We start from the raw sequence: 25,759 nt of genomic DNA, 5'->3' as shown, positions 1-25,759 counted from the left end.
CACAGGTGCGCGCGCAGCTCTCTAGTGCTCATCGGCCACGTGACGTCAGACAGCAGCATGGCGGCCAAGGTGACTCCGGCGACACCGCGCTTGACTGAAAATTGTTGTTTTCGTTTGTTTGGCCGTCGACTTTTAATTACAGCTGCTGATTATTAACTGGAGAAGGGCTAATAGAGCAGTAAATGGGATGAGCAGAGACAGCGATGAATGTTTTTAACGGACCGGCGCGAGCATCACTGAGCTTATCGCTGCGCTCGCGCTGAGACTTTGACTGAATTTAGTGTCTGTGAGGATCATAAAGCCATAAAAAAATATCAGAGTTGTGTGTTAAACCGCTTTAATCAGCTCTTTAGCAGCCTTTGTGTGTTTGTTTGTTTGTAAAGTGTAGTCAGACGTGTGAGGCTCATGCAGTGTGGGCGAAATCTTGCTCGTTTTATTCTGCACTTCATGTGTGTTTGTGTTGAGTGATTAGTGACTGGTTATTTTGTGTGCTGTAAAAATCAAGTTCATTTAGTTTTGCATACATTCTGTGCCAGACAGTCCCAATAATGCTGAATGTGCTCTCAAAGCTCATTTTTGATATGTACATCAGCATTTGGGATTAAATGCAATTTTGAACATTAGAAAAGGTATTCGTTCATTAAAACCTTCACTGAGAAACATTTAATAGATAGCAGATAGTTCTGTAAAACATGCAATATATTTCGCTAAATGTGGTGGCGGGTCTGTGGCTATAATTATAGATCGTAGCTCTTTATTTCATCTTTATAGTGTCATTTTAACCTTATTGTTATTCTGTGCTGTTGTCATTCTGCAGGTGCAGTTAACCAAAAGGGCCGAGCCTAATGAGCTGAAGGTCATCTTTCAAAAGGTAAGTTTAAACAGCAGAAACCCTTGATTTGAAAGCCTAATCCTTTACACTGCAGTCAATTCCAATGAGAAACTGCAACCTTAGCTAGTGTCATTGCCTGTCATTAAATCTTTATTTCCTTAGTGACGCTGCATTTTTAATTGTCACTCTGTTGTCTCCGTTTTTCCAAAGCAGCTCAAAGAGACTGGCATGCTCGAGAAAGTCTAGACACTTGTGTGTGTTTGTGGGAAAACAGTTTATTGTGTGTATGCTTCATTTTCTAGCACGAATAGGGAAATACTAATCTATGTCCCTCATTGACTGTCAGCCAGGGCTTTTTAATTGTAGTGATTTGTGATCACGTCCGCCTTTGAGATCTTGTGCCTCTGTCAGCTGAGAGAAGCTGTTTCTTGCACCGCTTTGGTGTCTGGTAACACAGAGACTTGCATGCGATGTGGCTCTATTAATAGGACTCAAGCGTGTGAGATGGATGTTTGGAGGAAGACATGAATGTCAGGGCAATAGATGGATGAGTGAAGAACGTCTCGATAAGGTCAGGGGGCATCTCGCTGCTGCTGCTGATCAAAAAATACACAACTCACATGGCACATGAATATTGTCACCTTTTCCCATTTGTCCAGCTATGCAGATGTTGGTATTTGGTAAATACAATTTCAGCTTGCATGTTGCCAACACAGTTGTTTGGAAGAAGCCGGTGTTATTTTACTTCACAACTGACTACAGTTTTGTTTCTTAACTGTTGTCATGCATAACAATATATGACATTGATTTTCTGGTTCTTCTCTATTTTGACACAAATCATACTATGTGCCCTACAGATTAGACAAATACATTTGCATGTTTAATCATGCTTTACATCATGCTCAGATGCTGTAATTATGTTTTTGTTGTTTTCCCTCAGTATGCCAGTGTGGAGGATAAGGATGGAGAGCGGTACATGACACCCAGTGATTTCGTGCAGAAGTATTTGGGCCTCCACACACAGCTCCACTATAACCCTAAAACTGTGCAGCTTCTCGCTGGTGTGGCAGATACTACAAAAGATGGGTGAGACGATCATCATATTTCCCATCTGTGTAATCGTTCTTGATGGTTTGATATGAAGCCTAAACTTCAGCTCAAATCAAGAAATGTACCCACTTTCATTAGATTTTACATTATTTTTTGCAGTAGCAGCCAGATGATTATGGCAAAATTTAGAAAATTCTGTATTGCACATACTACTTCTCAAACATTTGGGGTCGGTTCGATTTTTTTGAGGGTTTTTATAGAAGACTGTGTTTATTTCTTTACAGTAAAAAAAAGAAATTGTGAAATAGTATTTAAAGTAACTAAAATATTATTACAATAAAAAAACTTTCTATTTGAATATATTTTAAAATGTAATTTATTGCTGTGATGCAAAGCTGAATTTTTTAGCATCATTACTCATCAGTCTTCAGAATCAGAATCAGAAGAGCTTTATTACCAAGTATGTTTTCACACGCAAGGATTTTGACTTGACGACAGGAGCTTCCAGTGTAGAAGAAAGTACAGACATAGTGCAGACATACATGAGAAAAACATGTAAAAATAAATATGTAAAATGTCACGTGAGCCTTCAGAAATCATTCTAATATGCTGATTTGCTGCTCAAGAGCAATTATTATTAACGTTAAAAATGCTATTTATTGTTGTGGAAACATGATTTTTTTTTTCAGCATTCTTAGATAAAAGTTAAAAAGGACAGCATTTATTTTAATCTTTTGTGACATTATAAATGTGTTTACAGTCACTTCTGTCATTTCTGCCTTGATCTTACGCAACCTTGCTGAATAGAAGTGTTAATTTCTTTCAAGAAGTCTTACTTACCCCAAACTTTTAAAGGGGTCATATGATGTTGCTAAAAAGAACATTATTTGGTGTATTTGGTGTAATGCAATGTGTTTATGCATTTTAAGGTTCAAAAAACAAATTTTCCACATACTGTACATTATTGTTGCTCCTCTATGCCCCACCTTTCTGAAACGCGTCGATTTTTACAAAGCTCATCGGTCTGAAAAGCGAGGTGTGCTCTGATTGGCCAGCTATCCAGTGCGTTGTGATTGGCCGAATATCTCAAGCATGTGACGGAAATGTTACGCCCCTACCATACTGTGATGCCGTGTCCCGGCACGACGAGACAAAAACAATAAAACCCATTATAAACGAGGCATTTGTTGCATGCACTACTCTACACTGCTCAAAACTCGCGTTTGAATCATCAGTGGCAAATTCTTTAAATATGAAAACATATTTACAGACTGTGAGTCAGAAGCGCCAGACTGTCCTTGCAAAGTTGGAACTGCCCCACTTTATAGAAACAGCCTTTGTGCACAGCCGGCATTGTAGTCTACTCTCCCAGGATCAGGAAACAGTCCTCCATAAAATGCACTGCACACATCTGAATATTTGGGTTGAACTGTTCTGGAACAGTGTTGTAAATACAACTTAACCACTGATTTCTAGTCGTGTCCTCTTTTGGAAGACCAAACAAAGTAGTTTCGCTTTCACAACGAAACGCAGCGTCTCCCCGACATGGCGGCGGCAGCAACAACAATACTACAGCGAGAATCAAAGTTACGCCTTCTTTCTTTGCGTAAACAATTGGGTGGGCGTTATGCAAATCTTCCCACACAGTGACGTAGATGTGGGGGCGTGTTTAAACAAGGCGTTTTAGGAGGGCGTGGATGACTCTTAACTTTTTTTTAAAGAATATCTCTTGGGTTTGAGACTTTAGTCTTTGCAACTTTAGGGATCTCATCTGTGCACGAACAGCTTGCATCATATGACCCCTTTAAAGGGTGGTGTATGTAATTGGACTTGTTTGTGAGAGAGATTGCAGAATGACCACAAGTTTTGTATTTTTAATGTTTCTTCTGTTTTTTTTTTTCTATTCAGGCTGATCTCGTTTCAGGAGTTTCTGGCCTTTGAGTCGGTGCTGTGTGTGCCTGATGCCCTCTTCATCGTTGCCTTCCAGCTGTTTGACAAGACAGGAACTGGATGTGTGTCCTTCGGTGAGAACAGAATTGACTGTATATATAAATGTTCAGTCTTATTTAAAGTGGAGATTTCTGTGTACACTGTTCCAATTCATTCATATTTTCATTTAATGCTGCCCACAGTATGCAGACCACAAGGCAGCTTGCAGTGTTTTTGAACTGACCCGTAGTGTTTTATTATTATAGAGTCAGCCGATCATAATGTAGTTATGCTAAACAAACAAGCAGCTTAACCTTGAACACACAGAGACATTCATTCACACACGTTCACTTGTTCAGAGAACCTTTAAAACACTGTCAGAAATGTTGCAACGCCTGTTATGGTCTGCAGGAGTTTAAATCTGACTCTATCCGTGTGTTAACAGAGAACGTGCGTGATATCTTCAGCCAGACCACAGTACACCACCACATCCCCTTCAACTGGAACTGCGAGTTCATCCACTTGCATTTCGGCAATGACAGAAAAAAAAGTCTCAGCTACCTGGAGTTCACCCAATTCCTGCAGGTACCACACCCAAACAATTATACACTCAGAGTCATGGAAATATCATATTACATTTTTCTTATTATAAAATATAATGGAATGGCCCCTGGAATGGTGTAGTTAAATTTTTCACCAGCAGGGCTTAACTGGCCCATGATAACCAGCCAAATCTTGACCTTTTGGTCTTTGGCAAAATTTCTGTAAAAGTTAATCCTTTAACAAAAATCTAATTTCTGTGCTTGTTGTCATAGGAGCTGCAGCTGGAGCACGCAAGACAGGCGTTCGCGCAGAAAGACAAGGTCAAGAGTGGCGCTGTATCTGCTCTGGACTTCAGTGACATCATGTCCACCATCAGACACCACATGCTCACACCTTTCGTGGAAGAAAACCTTGTGTCTGTAAGTGTGCAGCTCTCTTTTCCATCTAGTAAGATGTTTGTTGCAATGTTGTTGGAAAATGTTTAAGTGCTTGTGTCCTCTTAGGCAGCAGGAGGTGGCACCTCTCACATGGTGAGCTTCTCCTACTTCAATGCCTTCAACTCTCTCCTGAACAACATGGAACTGATCCGTAAAATCTACAGCACTCTCGCAGGGTCTCGCAAGGATACGCTTGTCACGAAAGGTGCGTGCCGTCTGTCATATCCATTTCTGTTTATCTGCACATCAGAATAAAGTTTTTAACTATTATCTAACATTTTCTTCATCTGTAGAGGAGTTTGTTCATTCTGCAAATAAGTTTGGTCAGATTACTCCTATGGAAATCGACATCCTGTTCCAGCTAGCAGGGCTGCACTCCCAAACAGGGTACTTTCCTTTTAAAAAAAACAAGTTTATCCACACATTCTATAAGCAGCATTATCAGCTGATCATGTGTTTGTGTATGTTCTGATGTGTAGACGATTAAACCTGGCTGATATCGAGAGAATAGCACCACTGGAGGAAGGAGCCCTGCCATATAATCTAGCTGAGGTGCAGAGACAGGTGAGCTTATCTCTATGAACAGTCAGATAAGAGACTATTAGGAATTGTTTTAATGTGTCTATCACTTGTCATGTTATCAGTGAGCTTTACTTATCTAGCAGCACTAATTATGGCACAAAACACACTTTCACTACTAGGGATTAGATAGCACTCTCACTTTCACAAAAATCAGGTTTAAAATGAATATTCAGGCTTCTGTCATACATCTCAAATACAGATCGGCCCAAAATTATTGTGCATTTAGTTTGGTGCCTCACATGCTTATTTCTTGCTCTCTTTTTGTCATTGCAGCATTCACATGTGGATGTTTCTCGGCCTGTGTGGCTGCAGGCAGCAGAGTCGGCATACAGATTTGCTCTGGGCTCCATTGCTGGAGGTTTGAGTTTACGGAGTTCTACTCATTTCTCATATTTAAAGACCCCACAAAATGAGTACAGTTTTCCATTCTGCGTTATGTATTTCCTTATGACAAAGGAAGTTGATAAGAGGATATGTCAAGGGGTTATTCCCTCTTTTAATTCACATCAAAGCCATAAACCATGATTTGTTCAGGTGGTATTAGGAGGAGGGTCATTACCTTTTGGTTCATTTTCTAAGAAGTCTTAAACAGTACATTTTAAATGTGCATTTCAAGTTAATTTTGACTGACTTTAATGCTACGAGAAACTGACTAAAAACCACTAAAATCCAAGGGTCTTTAAATGAGTCACAGTATTTAATAAAATGCTATCTTAATTTTTAGGGTCAGTAAGATTTTATACTTTCATTTAGCAAGGACACATTAAATTGCTCGAAAGTGACAGTAAAGACATTTACAAAATGACGACATATTTCTTTTTCAAATAAACAATTTTGAACTTTATAGTAAAAAAATTACAGTTGCACAAAGATATTAAGCAGCAACTGTTTTCAACAGTGATGTTAAGAAATGTTTCTCGAGCAGCAGATCAGCATTTTAGAATGATTTCTGAAGGATCATGTGACACAAGAAAAATTGCTTTGATCACTGGAATAAATTACATTTTAAAATATATTACAATAGAAAACAGTTCTTTTAAATTGCAATAATTTTTCGCAATAGTACTGACAAATCAACAAGAATTTCAAAATGAACAGAATTTCAGAAAAAATAAGACCGATCTTGTTTTCCATGGCCTCTTTAAATGCACTAGATTTTCTGGTTTACATGGATGAGTATATATGTAATTACTAGGGATATTCATTTCGGTTATTTTTCCTAACTGACAGCCGACTCTCGTTAACCGATTATTAACCGTTAACTGACAAGATTATTTTAAATTAGAATTGAATTAAATTAGAAAGGATAAGTGTCTGTGACCCATTAAAAATACTAACATTTGTTTCCCGGCATTAATTTTACATGCGCAAAAAGCAGCGAACAACAGAACATGAGGATTCACATGGTCTTCATATCACATCGCGCACCTGCAGTGCTTCTGCGAGCAGAGAAAAACATAATAAAGCTAGGCTATATATAAACAAATAAATAGGCCTATACGAGAAATATATCTTTACTTAAATAATAAATTAAGAAAATGAAAGAAAAACTGTAACAAGTAGCCTAGTATGCAGAGTTTCGGTTCATTTTTGTGCTGCGCGAAAGGAAACCAGATGGCGGAAAGCGGCATCCTATTTTTCTTTAGGCTTATTTTACAAAAGAACAAAGATTTGATTTTATTGTGAACGTTCACAAATAAAGGCAAACCTTTTACAATTACGATTATCTTTGACAAAAATGAGTAGTTTCTTCCACTGTTAGAAGGAAAAAATTCAAGTGATTGCGCCGGTGCCGCATGCGCGCACACAGTAAAGCTTTGCTACCTTGACAATGCAGCCTGTTCATTATCATAATAAAATACTGTCAGTCAAACATATGGGGAAAAAACACACTGCTCAGTTTAAATATGTAGTAAAATCTGTGCCGTTAACTGTTATCACTGTATCACCGTTATGCAAAACATTTTGTTATACGTGGCTACATAATAAATAATAATTTGCCATTCAAATACATCGCGAATACGGAAACATTTGATTTTGTGTGGAATGAGAGACCCAACGTTGGTTTCAATTTTGTTTTAGCCTAAATTAATTCGTTTTGGCTTGTCGTTTATAGTGCTATAGCTTCTTATATTTTTAATTCTTGTTCTTTTCTAAATACTGTTAATTGAAAGAATTTGTCGTGGAGTGAGGGGAACTAAAATAGCCTAGCTATGTTTACAGTGTTTATTACAATGTTTGTAAACATTTCGCGCCTATTTCTAAATTAAATAATAAAATGCGACTTTTTTTTTTTATACGCATAGCGTATTTTAACCATGCAACAAATTTTTTAAATATTTTGATAAATTACTGGGAAAAATTTTTTTTTTTTAAACTGTTTAACTGATTGTATTAATCGGTCAAAATTATATACGGTCGGTTAACCGGTTAAAATGAACATCCCTAGTAATTACACTTGATTGAAATGTAATTTATCCTGTGTGTGTTTATAGCCACTGGTGCCACAGCTGTGTACCCCATAGACCTGGTCAAGACCCGTATGCAGAACCAGCGCTCTACCGGCTCCTTCGTAGGAGAGCTCATGTACAAGAACAGCTTTGACTGTGCCAAGAAAGTCCTGCGATACGAGGGTGTCTTCGGTTTTTATAGAGGTTGGATTTGTCTTATACTGTCATCGCTGCTTCAGAAGAACGAAATGAAATAAAGTGTTTGTCTTCAGCTTTCCTAACCTTGATCTAATTTTCTTTTCTTCCTGCTCTTTTTTCTGTCTGTCTGTGTGTGTGTGTGTGTGTGTGTTTCCCCTACAGGTCTTCTACCCCAGCTCATCGGAGTGGCTCCAGAAAAAGCCATCAAGCTCACTGTGAGTGTCATTAAACATCCTGTAGAAAGCTGTTTCTGAGCAGATGACAGTTAAGCCAATTATACGAGTCTCTCTGTATCTGTCTTCCAGGTGAATGACTTTATGAGAGACAAATTTACCACAAAAGAAGATACAATACCTCTGGCTGCTGAGATTCTCGCTGGTGGATGTGTGAGTATAATAAACTGCACAGAACTGTTAAACTGGGTTATGTTGTACTTAAATGTCTAAACTTTCTGTGTCTTGTTTTTCCAGGCCGGTGGGTCACAGGTTATCTTCACCAATCCTCTGGAAATTGTTAAGATTCGTCTGCAGGTCGCCGGTGAGATCACTACTGGCCCCAGAGTGAGCGCGCTCAGTGTGGTCCGAGACCTTGGCTTCTTTGGCCTCTACAAGGTGGGGAAAGCGTCTATCTTTAAAACGTTGTATCCTGCCAAATTTGACATTGTAACTCACTGTCATGACTTGGTGTAAACTTTAACACATAAATGTTACTGGTTGTCCTCCTTAGGGTGCGAAGGCTTGTTTCCTGCGTGATATCCCCTTCTCTGCCATCTATTTCCCCGTTTATGCTCATACGAAGGCAAGTATGGCAGATGAGGATGGAAGGGTGGGGCCTCTGCAGCTGCTGACCGCTGGAGCCATCGCAGGTCAGAACATGACTCTCGCTTGAACTTTGTGATGCTGACCCAGTTAAGTTAAGGACTGACACACATACTGTATGTGTGAGTGAGTGGGGATCTATTTTGCTCTTGTTTTAGAGTTTATCCCCTTTATTGCTGTGTGCTTTTTTTCCGTGTCATGGCTGATTTGAAGATTGTACCCCCAAAAATTGCTTTGTATTTTTCGAATTTATCATGAATTTCTTATGGTGATCAATTTCATTCTTTTGATCAGGTTACTATTTTTTTTCCAGTCATGTCCATTATTTTTTTAGTGTTCACATAGCAAGTGCCACAAAAGTCACCAAGTACAATAACATTCTGATAAAGTAAAAGAAATTACGAATTCAAAATTTCATTTGTAAAATGACTGAAGGCTACCAGTGTGTTAAAATAACACTTTTTTTTTTTAAACTTTCATGAAATTAAAATGCACCCTACATATTTTTAAATGCATTATATTGATCTTATTGTGAATAAATAATTTATGTATACATCAAATTTTTCCTTGTAAGTTTTAATCAAAATGTCTTGAGCTCGATCTTCTGAGGATAAAGATGATGTATGCTGGACGACTTCAGTTATTTAGTTTTCTTAAACCCCATCTTCAAGCTTGCATTCATCTGCCTTCAATTTTCCACATCTCACATTCAACAACCGATACTGTCTGCCAAGTTCATACTCTATTTTTTTTTATTTTTTTTTACACTATAACATGGAAGAACAGATCTTCCAATACTTTTTTCAAACACACATCCACAGTGCATGTAACTTAAACGATGTGTCATATTTCTGAACAATTTGATGTTCATTGGAAAATAATATGGAACAAGAACAGTTTGATTTCAGAATTTGAAATGTCAGAAAAATCATATTTTCCCTTAAAATAACACATATGAATGTGTCATGCATGATAAGACTAGATTTTCTATTGCAGATCAGAGATTTTCTTTCATGTATTAGTAGATGTCTGGATGTTTTTATTTTACAGGTATCCCGGCTGCTTCGCTTGTCACCCCTGCTGATGTCATCAAAACACGACTGCAGGTGGCTGCCCGCGCCGGTCAGACGACTTACTCTGGAGTGATCGACTGCTTCAGGAAGATCTTAAACGAGGAAGGTTTCCGAGCTCTGTGGAAGGGAGCTGGAGGTACACACACACACACGACACTGATATCACTACAGTCACATCCATACTCACTCACAGTCCTCTCTGTTCTCTGTAGCTCGTGTGTTCCGTTCGTCCCCTCAGTTCGGTGTGACTCTGGTGACCTACGAGCTCCTGCAGCGATGGTTCTACATTGACTTCGGAGGACAGTAAGTGCTGATCATGTTAAGCACACTTTTTACTGCATGACGGCAGAAAATGTGAAGTAACGTCTTATGAGAAGATTCACACATCATGCTTGTAAAGCAGAAAGATTAGGCGATATAATATCTGATGGATGAGCTTCATTCAAGGTTGCTATAAAATAGCTGATGTACACAAGTGTTTTTGCGCATCATTTGAAATCTTATTAATGTGCCAACGTTGCTGCTACAAACCATTAAAATGGCTACTAAAACGTTAGATTCATATATTCATTTGAGGTCAGTAAGATTTTTCATTTTGAAAGAAACTAATACTTTTATTATGCAAGGTTTCAATAAATTGATTAAAAATGTCATGAAAAGACATTTATAATGTTACAAAGGATTTCAATTTCAAATAAACGCTGTTCTTTTGATCTTTCTATTCATTGAATAATCCTGAAAAAAATATATCAACCGTTTTCAACACTGATAATAATCAGAAATGTTTCTTGAGCAGCAAATCAGCATATTATTATGATTTCTGAAGATCATGTGACACTGAAGACTGGAGTAATGATACTGAAAATTCAGCTTTGATCACAGAAATAAATTACATTTTTCATTGTATTCAAATAGACCAGTTATTTTAAACTGTAATATTTCACAATATTACTGTTTTTACTGTATTTTTGATCAAATAAATACAGCCTTGTCTTATGTGAGCAAAAGAGACTTCATTCAAAATCATTTAAAAAAGAAACTAGTACAGATTTTTAATGTATGTAATGAAATTTGATAGAATACATATAATGCTTGTTGATGGACTCTATTACTTGGCCAAAAAAAGGTTTTCTGATAATGGTCTTCTTTTTCTTGGAGAAAGGGTGTTGTTGCACTTGGTAAAGCATTTAATTCGGTGGAAATGATCAAACAACTGAGACATATGGCATGTTGAGTCACTTTGGATAAGCTTCTGCTGTAAGAACAAAACTCTTAGTCTCTTTGTCTCTTCCCCTTCCAGCCGCCCTGCTGGTTCTGAACCAACGCCCAAATCCCGGATCTCTGAGCTTCCTCCTGTCAGTCATGAGCACGTCGGCGGTTACCATCTGGCAGCCGCCACCTTCGCCGGTGTGGAGAACAAGTTCGGACTGCACCTGCCCAAGTTCAAATCCTCCGGGGTCACGGCCATTCACTCCGAAACGCCCAAGGAACAAGATGGCGCTTCGTAAAGTCATGCCCCGCCCACCACAGCCTTGTCCTCCAGTGGCTGCATGCCTCCCTCCCGCAGTACATTTGCCTACATTTTACACACTTTTTTTTCTCCTTCGTTTCATTTGAGTTTTTAGGTGGGGGACATGGGAAATTATACTCGTTTTCAGAGTCTGGTAGCTTTAACCCATATCAGTGCCTCAGTTCTGATGAAGAACATTGGTTAAAGCTCAGCGTTAGTGTGTTTTCTGAAGCACAGGGTAGACGTCTGCCACACCGATCGAGACCTAAAGCAACACTTACAGTGAAATTCCTAACAAGGGCTCTCATCAGCCACTGAAACGAAAGCTAAAGAGCTTTTCATGAAACACTCCTGAAAGGAAAACCATGACACGTACTGTTGGTTTTGTGTTCCTCTGATCCCCAAGATGCACATTTGCTGCTTTTGAGTTTTAATCTCATGATTATGATGTATTGATGTGACCGAAGCATGCTGTAGCGCTCTTCATTTGCTCAATAGGCTTTGCGTAGCTTGCACATGTACTGTACTGTATATACATGTACATCTCATGCACAGAGATGTGTCTCTCTCGCTGTCTGCATCACACTGAATGATGTCCAGAGGTTTCAAAACTTGACTGATTGATCGGAGCAAGCATGGTTGATTTGAAATGTAGAAAATTATTTAAAAGCAATTCATTCTTGTATTTTATGGAAATAAATCAATACAGTTCAATTTTATTTCTAGTTTGTGAAGGTTTTATTGAGTTTATTACTGCAAGTTACAAAAGAGGTCGGATAAAGTGAGTTAGTGAAGTCGTTGGAGGACCGAACACGCATGCAAGATCAACACGCTTGTCCTGGTCATGTATATCAGGGATCCCACACAATTTGACCAATGGATTTCCTATGATGTTGCCAGGCATTCATATTTACTGGATGCAAAAAGATGCATGCACAAAGCACTTCTAGCTGAGGAAATATTTTGCATATGATTAGGCTTGTCAAGACTGATGCAATTGGTTTTTTTGACTGTGCTCAATGTGCTTTTGAAAGTCCAATCATATCCAAATAAGGGAATTTTAAGCAAATATGCATTTGAAATGCCTAAAATATTTTAAAATGCTTTTAATAATTTTTTATATTGTCATTGTCATGTGTAGTTATGAATGTTTCATATTCATTATGAATAAGTTAACCCATTAACTGTGTATGGGTATTAAGCTGTTACTATTAAATTGTTCATAATTATTTAACAATTAATCATTAGCCAAACGCTCATAACTATGACAGCCCAAACTATAGAAACTAAAGAAGCTAAAGAAATGTTATTTACACAACTTTCCTGGAGTTGTTAATATAGTGATTTTATAATTTCCATGATCTGATCTGTGTTTGTATGAGCGTGGGACCCTGATGAATATGTTCAGATGTCAGATACTGAGGCAAGTATCCAGAGCTTCCTTCATTTCAGAAAAACCACACTCAATAGAAACGGACAAAAACACACCAGCGTTGATTCAGAAGATTTGTCTAGATTAAGGCAGGTTTGACTTTCTGGACTGCTCAAGTTTATCAAGTACATTTTCATTTGAGATTTTCTGAACCCTTTTAATTTTTTGTCCAAGTTTGACACATATCCATTAAAAACATTACTAAATGCCAATATTTGTTTCGACTTTACACTAAAAATTATATGAATGTAAAAGGGAAGCTATTTTAGGTCTCGAGATTTTGTCACTCAATAATGCTGCGTATACAATATCAAGAAAAACACACAAATTACATAAATACTAATAAAATCCACAGATAATGAATAAACTGAAATATTAAAAATTTCTGCAAGAGCAGTCGCATTATTGGCTGGGAGGTCACTAAATTCAAATTACAAATAAATATGTTAAATTACAGATTAAAATGGAAAATATACATAAATATAACCGGATGCAGATGTTGTCAAGCTGGCTATTAACTACTTGCTTAACCGTTAAAGGAAAAATGTCTTCATAAAATAAATGGCAAAATAATAACACTGTCTATTAGTCTAAATATGTGCCAAAGGGAGGTTTTAGGTTAATGCTAATCAAAGGACCACGGTTTTTCTCCAAGCCCTTTTGAAATAACAAATCATGGGACATTTTTAAAACCGTGATCTATAGATTTCTACCAATGTTTTGCAAAGGGAAAAAAAAAGATTTTTCAGTCATGGAATAAACAAGCACCAAGAGGGCAATGCTGTGATGGAAGATTGTGGATACTTGTGTGTGTGTGTGTGTGTGTGTGTGTTATAAAATTAGCTTTAAGGCATTCAGAAGTTAGAACTGAGTTACATGTTGAAAAGTGTGCTGATTTATGTGCGTTCAGTCTTTATGAGCTAAAAACAAAATGTATTTGTTAAAAAGCTATAAATAATCCAATAAAGTGAAAGGTTATCCAGAAGGGAACGTTAAAAATATTCCACCTCTTTAAAAACACATTTCTCCTGTTACTCAGGTTACTTCAGTGTCTAAAGATGCTGTACAATAGTTTGCATATTGGTAGTGTTAGTGCTGCAGTACAGCAATCAATCCTCCCTTTCCTCCAAATCAGCCTCTAATCCTGGAAATAGATTCAAATATTATAATTCCCGCCTGATATTATTACTCCAAAATGTTTAGCAACACTAAGTGCTTCAGTTGTTAATAGTAAAGTCTTGCTGTCTGAAATAATCCATTTGTCTCTAGAATTAAAAAAAGAGCCGGTCACTAAAATAACTTCAGCGAGGGTGGAGATATGATTGGTCAGCAGGGGTTGCTATGGTGATCATGCAGCCAATCGTTGAGCAGCCAGTTCCTCCACGTCCTCGCGGTTCTCGTTGATCTCGGTGAGCGTGAGCACAAACCGCGTCCATTCGTCCTGCCGCGGCACTGAGATTTGCTGCAGGAAAAACGATAATGTGTTTCAATGCCCACAGCTGCAGAACTTCATTTAATTGTATTTTTGAAAGCGTCCTCACCTCTCCAACGTCATAAATGTGCACCTGGCCCTCAGAGTCGCCGACAGCCACCTCTCGTCCCGAATGAGCCCAGCGCACACGGTTCAGCGCGGGGTGTCCCTCCACCGTCACGCTCGCTGTGGGAACCTGAAGCAGCAGATAAACATTCATTCAAGACTTGTGGATTTGTTCAGATTATATTTCTAGGAGATTTTTGTACCTCTGTTTCGTTGTTGAGGTTCCACAGGTCCAAATGTCCGACTCCGTCCACGCAGGCAAACAGCGCGGGGTGTGTGGGAGACCACATGACGTCATACACGTAGTCTGAATTATCCTCGAAAGAGTACAAGGGCTTATTGTTCTGTCAGGAGAGACACACACAGACCAACGTTCAGCGTTATTGTTGACTAAACCTATTAAATATTGCTTTCATTCATTGAAATAGCAGATATTGCATAAAAATATTAAAACTTAAACAAAACAAAAAAACTTTACGTTTCAGTAAAGGTTCTAAATTTAAAGTTCCAAAATTGCTCAAACTAAAACTGAAATAAAAATAAAGTGGTTTTGTCAGGTGAGATGCAAACAGAGCAGTGCAGTTATTGCTAACTAATTAACTAAATAAAAATGAAATTGTTAACTGAAATAAAGATAAAATTAAATTAAACTGAAATCAAATATAAATATTCAATAAAAACTGGAATAAAATAAGTTGAAGTACTAAAATCTGAAATAAAAATGAATGAAAGCGTATTGTTCTGTCAGGAGAGACACAAACAGACCAGCGCTTTGAATCGAAACTATTAGAAATAATTTGTGTTCATTCAAATAAAGCAGAAATAACATCAAATATAAATACAAGGTGAAAACCTAAACTTGTAAATGTAAATGAAAATTAGAATCTGTAATAAAATAAGTTTAAGTACTAAAAATACTAAAACGGAAATACAAATAAAGTTAAACTAAATAATAGAAATGACAAAACATACTTTAACAAAATTACTCGAATGAACTAAAATGAAAATCAAAACAAAAAATAAAGGGTAATTCAAATTTATATTAATAAATACTATATTAGTGTATAAACAATGTTTGTAGTGTTAATATCAGTAGTGTGTTTGGCACCTTGGTACTCCAGAGTTTGACGGTCCAGTCAAAGGAGGAAGTGACAAACAGGTGAGAGAAGTCGACCGGTCCTGACGCTGTGTGGCAGTCGAGGCCTGTGATTGGTCCATGATGACCCTCAAACATCTCACTGATGCCCGCTTTACTACAACACACACACACACACACACACACACACAAAGCACCAATATAAACCACTTGTACAGATGTGAAACGGACACAATAACATCAGCGCTCACACACTCACCTGCCGTGTCTGCAGGCGGTGTAGACGGACCCATCCTCACTGCCCACCACAAAGTTATTGACGTCCCCCAGAGGAAATGACATGGAGGTGACGGCCACTGACTTGGACTGTTTGAACACGAGCTCCAAACTGTCCTACACACACACACACACACACACACACACACAGACACAGACACACAGAGAGACACACACACACACACAGAGACACACACACACACACACACACACAGAGACACAGACACACAGACAGACACACACACACACAGACACAGACACACAGAGAGACACAGACACAGACACACACAGAGAGACACAGACACAGACACACAGAGAGACAGACACACACACACACACACTCTCAGAGACACACACACACACACACACACACACACAGAGAGACACACACACACACACAAACACACACACACACACACACCCGTGAATTTGACTGCTGTTGTGTGACTGGATGAATGCGAGACAATGAATGGCTCTGTTTTTGTTTTGGTGACATTTTTAGAAATCATAGAATTTTTATATTAATGCATTTGGCAGATACTTTTTTCCAAAATGACTTGTATTGCATTCAAGGTATATATGGTTTATCAGTTTATGCATTGCCTGCGAAAAGTGTGGGTCGGTAAGATTTTTATAATGTTTTGTGAAAAAACTGCATTTATTTGAATTTTTACTATCACTTTTTGATCAGTTTAATGTGCCATTGTTGAATAAAAGTAATAAAAATAAAAAAAAACCTTACTAAAGAACTTACTGATCCCAAACTTTTGAACAGTAGTTTATCTAGAGGCCTTGTGTGTGTTACCTAATTAAATTAATTAAAAATAAATAAATAAGAGGTAACTAACAATCTATAAATTATAAATAAATGAATTAAAATAAGTAAATAAATAAATTATAAATTAATTAATTAATTAAAAACAAATAACTAAATACATAATTTATTAATAAATAATTGAAATAAATTAATTACACAATAAATAATTAAATTAAAAAATACATTAAATTAAAATAACAAATAAATAACACAGGAAACCTAAAAATTCCTAAAAATCCATCTGTTGATGAGTTTCTGAATGCTTTCGGGGAGGGTGATGGAAACATGTTCAAAAACATTTTTTTTTTAAATTTCTGCAGAAATGACCTTTAAAATAGTTAGACAGCATTTAGCTAGCTATGCTAATTCACATCATATTCACATGAGCTGTGTTACCTGCGGCGTGGTCAGCATGTCCAGACTCCAGGAGCACATCTTGCCGTCAGTGGAGATGCTGATGAGATTGTGAGCGTTCTGCGTCCCCACCACATTCACACAGTACACCGGGTGCTGCAGACACAGAGGATTGAGAACAGTGCAGATGAAGATGATGAGGATGATGCAGATGAGGAGGTGTTTGTCTGTGTGTACCGTGTGAGCCGAGGCGGAGAGCGGCGTCCTCTGCACAGGGGTGCATTTGTTACTGCGGTTGTCCCACAGGACGATCTGCCCCGAGTACGTGCCTCCAACCACCAGATTAGGATGAAACTGTGCAAACGCTGCTGACATCACTGCAGACTGAACACACATATTCCATGAGACATAATATTTGATCAAATAAACTGACCAAATGACTAATATTAAAAACTACATTTATTTTAGCATGTACTTTCTTCTTAACCTTCTGTTCACATATTGACTTTGTGGACATATTATCACCTCTCAGCAGACAGATGTTGAAGAATTTTTAGGTTTACTGTGTGCTTGCTTGTATGTATATGTATGCATGTCTTTATTTATTCTTTCATTTATGCATTGAATTAATTTGAATTAATCATCCATCCATTTTCCAAAATTCTTGTGCTCTTAATTAATTATTTTATTTTATTTGAATGAATTCATCCATCCATCCTCAAACTTGTGCTCTACTTTAATTAACTGATTTTTAAAAATTGATATTATTTATTATTTAATTGTTTATTATTTTTTATGTATTTATTTAAATTAATTAATCCATCCATCCAAACCGCTTGGTTAACTCATTGATTAATTTTTAAATATGTATTCTTTTTAACGTAATCATTTATTATCATCATCATTATTATGTTTCTCAACGATTCTCAACTTATTTCTATGGCAAAAATAAAAGTCCCAGTCTGATTTACAATCTTTTTCATTTTCATGAAATAAATAAGATGTGCTCTTGAGGACAAGACCAGAATAATGCCAAGACAAAACAATAATTTACATTATTTAATGCATATCTTTCACAGAGATATGCATTAAGCTCATCACCTGGCAGTGGAAGACATATTCCGGTGTGGTTTTCTTATATTTCATGTTCCAGACGAGAGCCACACCGTCGGGCTCATGTGGAGCGTCTTCATTACTGCTGTATGACGCCACCAGCAGCTCTGGGTACTGATGTGAAGGACAGAAAACAGGACAAGAGAGGGAAACTTCACTGGAATAGTCATAAAAAGCAGTCACAGAACAAAGTTTGCATGATCACGTACCTGCGGTGACCAGTCGAGACAGGTGACGACTCTGTGTTTAGACCAGCGCTCGTCCGCAAACTGTCTGTTCAGGGAGAGTTTGGCTCCAGCCTGAGACTCTCTGAAACAAACACAATTCCACAACAACAAATGACACATCGCACACCAGAGACAAACCACATCTGCTGACAGATAAACACACTCACCCCTCTTTATCCTGAAGGTCTCGTCCGCTGTAGTCGAAAAACACGTCCACCTGCTCAGAGAGAGCACGCTCCACGATTCGAGAGCTGTGGTCAAAGAAAGTCACGAACTCCTCCGAGTGAAGAATCTGCTGCTTCTCTTCCTCCGTCAGCTCATGAGGGGGCGCTACACACAGAAACAGTTTCCTTCAGCAGTTGAAAAGCTGCAACTGGATTTCACGTCTAACTATGTTTGAGCACTACCTTCCTCTTCCTCTTTCTGAGAGTCTTTCTCCTCTTGATGCTCCAGAGCAGGCTGCGTCACTGCCAAATCCTCCTCCTCTTCCTCATCTACAGACAGCAGTGAAGGAGTTCAATTTCATTCGCACACTGATGCATTAAAGAAAAGCAGCGTGTGTGTGTGTGATTTACCGTCTTTGTGATGAGTCTGTGTGGGCGTCTGGGTCTCTTTTGTGTACGACACCAGCTCTCTGGGCGGGAAATCCACCTGCGTGACCTTTGACATGCCCAACTTCAGCGGGCCACGTCTGCAGAAAATACAGATGCATATGTTAAGACCAAAAAAGACTGTGGGACACTGTAATAACAAATAATTAAATGAAAAAAAAATGTTTTCATTAATTAAAAATATTGAGTAATTAAATGAAAAACAATAAATAATTAAATTAAATTAATAACAATTAAAAAAAAGGAAAAATAATAAATATCTAAATTATAAACAACAAACAAATTAATTACAAAAATGAAACGGTAAAAACAATAAATAATTTAATTAATTAATTACAAAAAAAAACTAAAACACAAATTAAAAATAATAAATAAATAGTACATTATTTAAATAAAATTAATTATTTAATTACAAAATTGATTTGTTAAAAATAATTACTAAATTAAAACTAATAAATAGAAAATAACAATTAAATGTAATATAATAAATAACTACATTTTTAAAACGAATAAATAAACAAACAAACAGCATGCAGAAAACCCAGAAATTAATAAAACTTAATCTGCTGAGGTGTGATAATGTTCACAAAGTCAGTATGTGAATTACAGGTTTATGGGAGGCTTGAACCTGTGCAAGGATGTCAAAATAAAAGGTTGAGGGAGCCTTATGAAGTAAATGCTCAACTAAATATAGTTTTAATTCTGTATGTTACACAAGGAACATTCCATGTTGGCCAGAAAAGGTAAATATAGCAACAGTATGATGTCTGAATGCTTTCCAACAGGAAATAAGATTGTACAGTTATATTGACAAATCATGGGTCACTCTACCTGGACTCTCTGTTTAATGACAAGCGGGGGGAGTCTGATGGAAACATGTTCGAAAACTATTTTTAAATTCTGAAGAAAATACCTTTAAGATAGTTAGACGGCATTTAGCTAGGGGTGTTGAAGGGACATGTAAATCACATCGTTCATCATTACCATCCATGAAAAAAGCAAGACATCAAGATTGACAGAAGGATAAATGAAGGAGTGGCGGGTAACAGAAGGAGAGAACGCAGGTAAAGTGCAGCAGGAGTGATGGTTAATGAGAGAGAGAGAGAGAGACAGCAGTACCCGAGCTGAGAGTCTGAATGGAGCAGCAGAGTAGAGGGGTCAGAGTCCCAATGAAGAGTCCTGTTACTGTTATACACTAATATACATGTGCATGCACACACATGAGCTTCACATACTACACAATATAATACAGAGAAACTCACATTTGTAATATAATAAAGTTTATCTGCACGTCTGTGTTTATTAGGGCTTGGCGTTTTAAACATGTGATGGTTGAAATGTGTCGACTGTTTTTGCTGTACCAGGTCCACCGTGGGAGAAAGTATTAAAATCCCTTCTTTTTCATGTTTTAGCATTATGATAGGACTTATGCTTAAAAAAAAAAAGCTTTAAAGATTTTTATTTTCAGTTTTTCAAGATGCGAAAAAGTATATGAATGTTTTCTTAATGTACTGTATGTAATCATTGAAATTTTGATACACAAAAAAAAAGAAACGCACTAAAACCGAAAACAGTGCCAGCCTGCAGTGATGAGTTTATTGCACTTTTTCCAACACTTTGAAAGAAATTACTAATAAAGAAAATAATTTTGAGTTTCTGAAAACTCAAACCATTTAATAAAATGTAATATAAAATGTGTGACAGATTATAAGAATGGGGAAAAAAGATGAAAAGATGTTAAAACATGATGTGTGAATGTGAAATACAGAGCGTGAAGCAAAGTTTAGGTGTCCTAGTTGTTTAAGTTTGCCAGGCAACATATTAAAATCTATGTTTTGCATTGCAAAGTGGTTTTTTAATAATTTATGTCATGAATGAAGAAAAAAAATAGGATGCAGAATCTTTATTTTGTAAATTATTTAATTCAGTTAATTATCCAAAAACAGGCATTATCACGTAGTATTTTAAAGTATAAACTATATTTGAATAGAATTTCAAGCAAAATGAACGACATCACCGTTCATACGTTTGGGGTCATTAAGATTTTCTAATGTTTTTGAAAGAAGTCTCTTCTGCTCACCAAACCTGCATTTATTTGATCAAAAACACAGTAGAAATCGTAATATTGTGAAAAATGATGAATATATTGTAAAATGTAATTTATTGCTGTGATCAAAGCTGAATTTTCAGCATCATTACTCCAGTCTTCAGTGTCACATGATCTTCAGAAATCATTCTAATATGCTGATTTTCTGCTCAAGAAACATTTCTTATTATTATCAATGTTGAAAACAGTTGTGCTGCTTCATATTTTAGTAGAATAATTTATTTAGGATTCTTTGATAAATAGAAAGTTATTTGAGATAGAAATACAAATGTCTTTAAAGTCACTTTTGATCAATTTAACGCATCTTTGTTGAACAAAAGTAGTATTTTTTATCTTACTGGCCCCAAACGTTTAAATGGTAGTGTATATACGGTTATGTTGATATAAATGTATTTCTGATGTCAGTGTACACATGTGTGTCTCACCTCGGCCCCGTGCCGCCGTCTCCTGAGTCCTGGCTGCCTGTTTCGCTGGGTGTGCCCACTGATTTGGCAGAGGGGGACATGGGAGGGGGGACTAAATAGTGAAACAGACACGTATCTTCTGTTACCACATGCAGAGGTTGCACTACGCACACACACATCCACATGCGCAAGCAAAGCCAAGGGGGTGTTTGACATAAAAAAACGAGCAAAAAAACATGAAAATAAAAAAGTAGGTAAGCAACAACCAGCGAGAGCAGGGTGGTGTAATAATCACGATGAAGCAGCAGCAACAAAGAGGATTGAGCAAAAAAAAAAAGAGAAGACAAAAAGGACAGTGGTTAATATTCATGCAGGATCCACATGCGTTAAAAAGAGATCAGTGCTCAGTCCCAACCAAACCAAATTAATTCATGAAGAATGAAGAAATAATGAACATTGAAACCAGATGGAAATGGATAACACACTAAACAAATGAGTTTATTTTAAGGTTTTGGGTTTCTGTCAGGTGGTCAGGATAGGTGAGCAGCTAACCAACCAGCCAAACCAGCTTAGGCAGGTTTAAATAGGTCATATCATATGTTTCTTAAGGAATAATAACTGGTATCCAGTTTTCTGCTTATTATCTCACAGCTGTGATTTAAGGGATAGTTCACCCAAAAATGAAAATACGCTCATCATTTACCCTCATGTGTTCCAAACCTGTTTAGAAGATATTTTGAAGAATGTTAGTAACCAAACAGTTGACGGTAGCCATTGACTTCCATATTATGGAAAAAGATACAATGGAAGTCAATGGCTACCGTCAATTGTTTATTAACCAACATTCTTCAAAATATCTTCTTTTGTGTTCAGCAGAAGAAAGAAACTCATACAGGTATGAAACAAGTGGAGGGTGAGTAAATGATGCCAGAATGTTCATTTTTGGGTGAACTATCCCTTTAACATGTAAACACGTAAGGTGTTAATATGTAAATCTGTCTGATGAACAGAAAAATGTTGAAGAAGTTCAGAACAGGCCATGGACCCTTTTCACATTTCCAGTCCGCCAAACGCATTTCTATAACTTTCCAAAAGAGGAAAAAATATCAACACTCAACATTCGCGCAGCAGTGTTAACTAGTTTCTGTAATGTAATGCCAGTGCAATATATAACACAAAGTATAGTGTCATAAATATGGAAGCCCATTTCCGTCACTGAATAAAAAATTAAAAAGGTAACTGTGACTTTTTATCTCACAATTCAGACTTTTTTTCTCATAATTGTGTGATATAAACTCGCAATTGCGAGTTATAAAGTCAAAATTGAGAGATATAGTCACAATTGAGAGATAAAAACTCGCAATTCTGACTTATCACGCAATTCTGAGAAGAAACAGTCTGAATTGTGAGATAAAAAGTCACAATTACTTTTTTAATTTTTTATTCAGCGGTGGAAACGGGCTTCCATACATAAATGTACACTGAACTTTTAAAAAATTACAAATAAAAATGTTGCTATGATGTTTTATGATGTTAATAACAGTGAAAATGCATCAGTCTGTGAAAAGGGTCCATTTATAAATAGTCTGAAAGTGACAGAATATACACATATACATATATATTCTTCCGATATGACCCCTTTTTGTCATTAGGTTGTAGTTTACTATTAAGAAAAGCATGCTTGTTTAGCAAGCCTAATTTAATTTCCCATGCTGCTTAGCTGTTTCATACCCATGGAGGCGTCCACTATCCCCATGCTCTGCAGCAGAGCCTCTGCCTCCCTCCTCTTCCTCTCCAGATCAGAGTCATCCTGCAGAGGAGACGCTCCCTCCTTCCGTCCATCCAGCTAGAGCAGCAGAAGAGAGAGAGAGAGAGAGAGAGAGAGAGAGAGAGAGAGAGAGAGAGAGAGAGAGAGCGAGAGTGAGTGAGTGAGTGAGTGAGCGAGAGAGAGAGAGAGCGAGAGAGAGAGAGAGAGAGAGAGAGATTGTTTCAGTATAACAAAGACAAAGAGATCAAATCCCTGCAGTTCCACCACAGCTCACCTCTTTCTTCTTACGTTCTTCTTCTTTCCTCTTCTTCTCCTCTCTGATCTGGGCCAGTCGCTGTTTCTTTCTCTCTAACTCTGCTTTCAGCTCACTTTTGTCAGACATTCTGCCAACAGATTTAAATCAGTGTATTTGCAAAGAAAGCCTTTAGATGTTTGTCAGTAAACCCAAAAGATTGCATAGCATATGTAGTGGTATTAATTGGGACATAATACAATTACAAAAATGAAACAGGTAACACTTTAAAATGACAAATTATAAGACATTTGATTTATTTGCTGATGCTTATATTTCTGTGGTTTTGATAATGGTATGAGTTATAACTCAATGTTAAAACAATAATTATTAAAATTATAAATAATGATAACCAGTGATATTTTAGTATCTTTGAAATACTACAGATTTGTTGGTTTTATAATTAGATTTTATTTTTTAATTTTGTTATCAATTTAAGTTTTAGCAATTTTATTAGTTATTTTATGAGTTTTTTTGTACATTTTTGTTTATTAGTTTTAGTTATTTCATGCTTTAAGTTCAACTAAACAAAAAAGAGAAATATTACTTGAAAATATTTGTTCAGTTTATTACTAAAATAAACTAATTTGACTTTTTTTCAAAAGTAATTTTATTTCAGTAAAGTAATTTTTTTTTTCATTTAGATTTATGCATTTCGCTTTTATCACTTTTATCCAAAGCAACAAAAGAGGAGCAAAACAATTAGTCAAAGCGTCAACAATATTCATAACACAATGCCAGGTTTATTAGACAACTGGATTTCAAGTACCTTTTTTTATGGTTTTAATTTTAGTTATCAGTTAACCATAATAACCCTGATTATAATTTATTATCCTAATGTTTCATATGCTGTTTCATATTACATGAGCAGTCTGGCCATTCAGACAATATCACACACATCTGATGGCGCTGAGGTCACTCTGGTCCACAACACCTCCACGAGCATACTTTAGTGTTTCAGAGTTGGGCAAAGGTCAGAATTTGAGAACTGGCTCCTTTTGATCCATATTATGTATGTATTTATTATTTAATTAATTAATTTGTTAGTTTGTTTGTATGCTGCTTGGATTTATTGAGCTTGTGTTGAACAATGATAATGCCTGCTTGTTATTTGAAGAGGTCTAATAAAGGTTTAAAAACCAATTCAATAAAAATTAACACCAATTTCAGAATTTCAGATGTCTATTTCTCAGATGTTCATGAATTTTCAGCTTCATAACACCATATTGATTAATTATAGCAATTTATTCTCTCACATGTAGAATGCATTAGAATCCATTTAAAATGTTATTGTGTCTAATGTTTCTGGAAATACTCTTGTGTGTAAAATAACATGTTTGTGTGTAATTCATTCTGAAACATGAAACATTAAAATCATTATTAATTACAATAGTTATATTGATTTCTTAAATTCTACTACCTTAAACTCAAACTTGAATTATAATTCTGTGTCTGTGCTGCTTTATATTAAATTCAGGCACTGAACTGGAATTGCATGAGGTTTTTAAGTTTTAAGATGGGCACACATCCCTGTTTTCAGTACTTTAATTTTTTTTAAATAAGAAATCAAAGTTATTTACTTCATGCACAATAACCTTACATAATATAAAATAATTGATTATTGATGTTTACTAAAAGACAGCTCCATGTCCATGTAGCCTGATAAGAGTTTGTTCAATGATACCACACAGACAGACAGACAGACACACACCACACACACACACACACACACACACACACACACACACACGGGACACTCCTGTAAGAGTCCCGGATGGTCAGTCGATATGACTGCATAACGAAAACGCCGGTGAAAGCTCGCAAACTAACATAAGATCATCAGTTTGGAATCATAATTGCTCATGGGATCATTAATGACATCTAATTAGATTATCTGTTGGTCTGAAGTGCATTAAATACATAATCTGTCTGGTTGCATCAGCTTTTTTCCCTAAACCATTTAATTGATGTTTTACAAACACAATGCATTAGGAATTCATCCTGTGCTTTGTTGTAAATTAATTTCAGTAAGGTGTTTTATAAGGTTATAATGTAAAGGAGAGTTGAAGCGCACACGTCAGACGGCCTCTCGGCAATCAATGAAGAAACATCGCCATCAAAAACACACAATAATGCAGTCCAAACACCAAGAACCCTGCTGGTTAATCAAGAAAATCATTACTCTTACATGAATTAAATGTTAGCGGCTCGGAGTCGTTATGGAGAGGATTATTCTTCTGTCAGCTGACTAATAACTTACTATCCTCTTGCTGTGACAGCGCTGAGTCTGGATGCGGCTACGG

The 25,759-nt window shown here is 36.7% G+C and overlaps 2 protein-coding genes across 4 annotated transcripts; one reads left to right on the top strand and one right to left on the bottom strand.

Moving 5' to 3' along the window:
- LOC107557141 (calcium-binding mitochondrial carrier protein Aralar1-like) lies at positions 1-12,078 on the top strand. The gene is made up of 18 exons (XM_016240474.1): positions 1-69; positions 818-871; positions 1,773-1,918; positions 3,791-3,906; positions 4,257-4,396; positions 4,627-4,773; positions 4,858-4,996; positions 5,085-5,178; positions 5,271-5,355; positions 5,647-5,731; positions 7,869-8,027; positions 8,184-8,236; positions 8,327-8,407; positions 8,492-8,632; positions 8,748-8,886; positions 9,890-10,048; positions 10,125-10,215; positions 11,213-12,078. Exons 1-18 carry the CDS (start codon positions 58-60, stop codon positions 11,418-11,420), a joined length of 2,049 nt encoding a protein of 682 aa, XP_016095960.1. The 5' UTR covers positions 1-57; the 3' UTR covers positions 11,421-12,078.
- Positions 11,531-25,759, bottom strand: LOC107557143 (cytoplasmic dynein 1 intermediate chain 2-like). 3 transcript variants are annotated; one of them, XM_016240475.1, is made up of 17 exons: positions 25,645-25,759; positions 23,439-23,547; positions 23,128-23,242; positions 21,418-21,559; positions 20,005-20,064; positions 18,850-18,965; positions 18,682-18,768; positions 18,442-18,604; positions 18,257-18,356; positions 18,036-18,161; positions 17,172-17,318; positions 16,977-17,090; positions 15,747-15,880; positions 15,500-15,644; positions 14,595-14,735; positions 14,396-14,521; positions 11,531-14,316 (listed from the first exon to the last, which is right to left on the bottom strand). In XM_016240475.1, exons 2-17 carry the CDS (start codon positions 23,544-23,546, stop codon positions 14,203-14,205), a joined length of 1,938 nt encoding a protein of 645 aa, XP_016095961.1. In that variant the 5' UTR covers position 23,547; positions 25,645-25,759; the 3' UTR covers positions 11,531-14,202. The 3 variants fall into 3 exon arrangements, with proteins under 3 accessions (XP_016095961.1, XP_016095962.1, XP_016095963.1); XM_016240476.1 differs by having other exon boundaries at positions 21,418-21,508; XM_016240477.1 differs by lacking the exon at positions 20,005-20,064 and having other exon boundaries at positions 21,418-21,508.

Source organism: Sinocyclocheilus grahami, unplaced genomic scaffold (assembly GCF_001515645.1).
Source record: "Sinocyclocheilus grahami isolate Dianchi unplaced genomic scaffold, SAMN03320097.WGS_v1.1 scaffold590.1, whole genome shotgun sequence".
In the NCBI taxonomy this organism is placed as follows: Eukaryota; Metazoa; Chordata; class Actinopteri; order Cypriniformes; family Cyprinidae; genus Sinocyclocheilus; species Sinocyclocheilus grahami.
The sequence above is the reverse complement of the archived record's forward strand: the minus strand, read 5'-3'. Positions and strand labels throughout refer to the sequence as shown.

Excerpts from the sequence above, each read along its gene's own strand:
- LOC107557141 (XM_016240474.1), top strand. Across the intron at positions 8,237-8,326 it reads AAAAAGCCATCAAGCTCACT|GTGAATGACTTTATGAGAGA; the intron begins GTGAGTGTCATT and ends TCTGTCTTCCAG. Across the intron at positions 10,216-11,212 it reads TACATTGACTTCGGAGGACA|CCGCCCTGCTGGTTCTGAAC; the intron begins GTAAGTGCTGAT and ends TTCCCCTTCCAG.
- LOC107557143 (XM_016240475.1), bottom strand. The coding sequence starts at position 23,546 with ATGTCTGACAAAAGTGAGCTGAAAGCAGAGTTAGAGAGAAAGAAACAG. Across the intron at positions 20,065-21,417 it reads GACGGCGGCACGGGGCCGAG|GACTCTTCATTGGGACTCTG; the intron begins GTGAGACACACA and ends TAACAGTAACAG. Across the intron at positions 18,162-18,256 it reads GTCTCGACTGGTCACCGCAG|TACCCAGAGCTGCTGGTGGC; the intron begins GTACGTGATCAT and ends CCTTCACATCAG.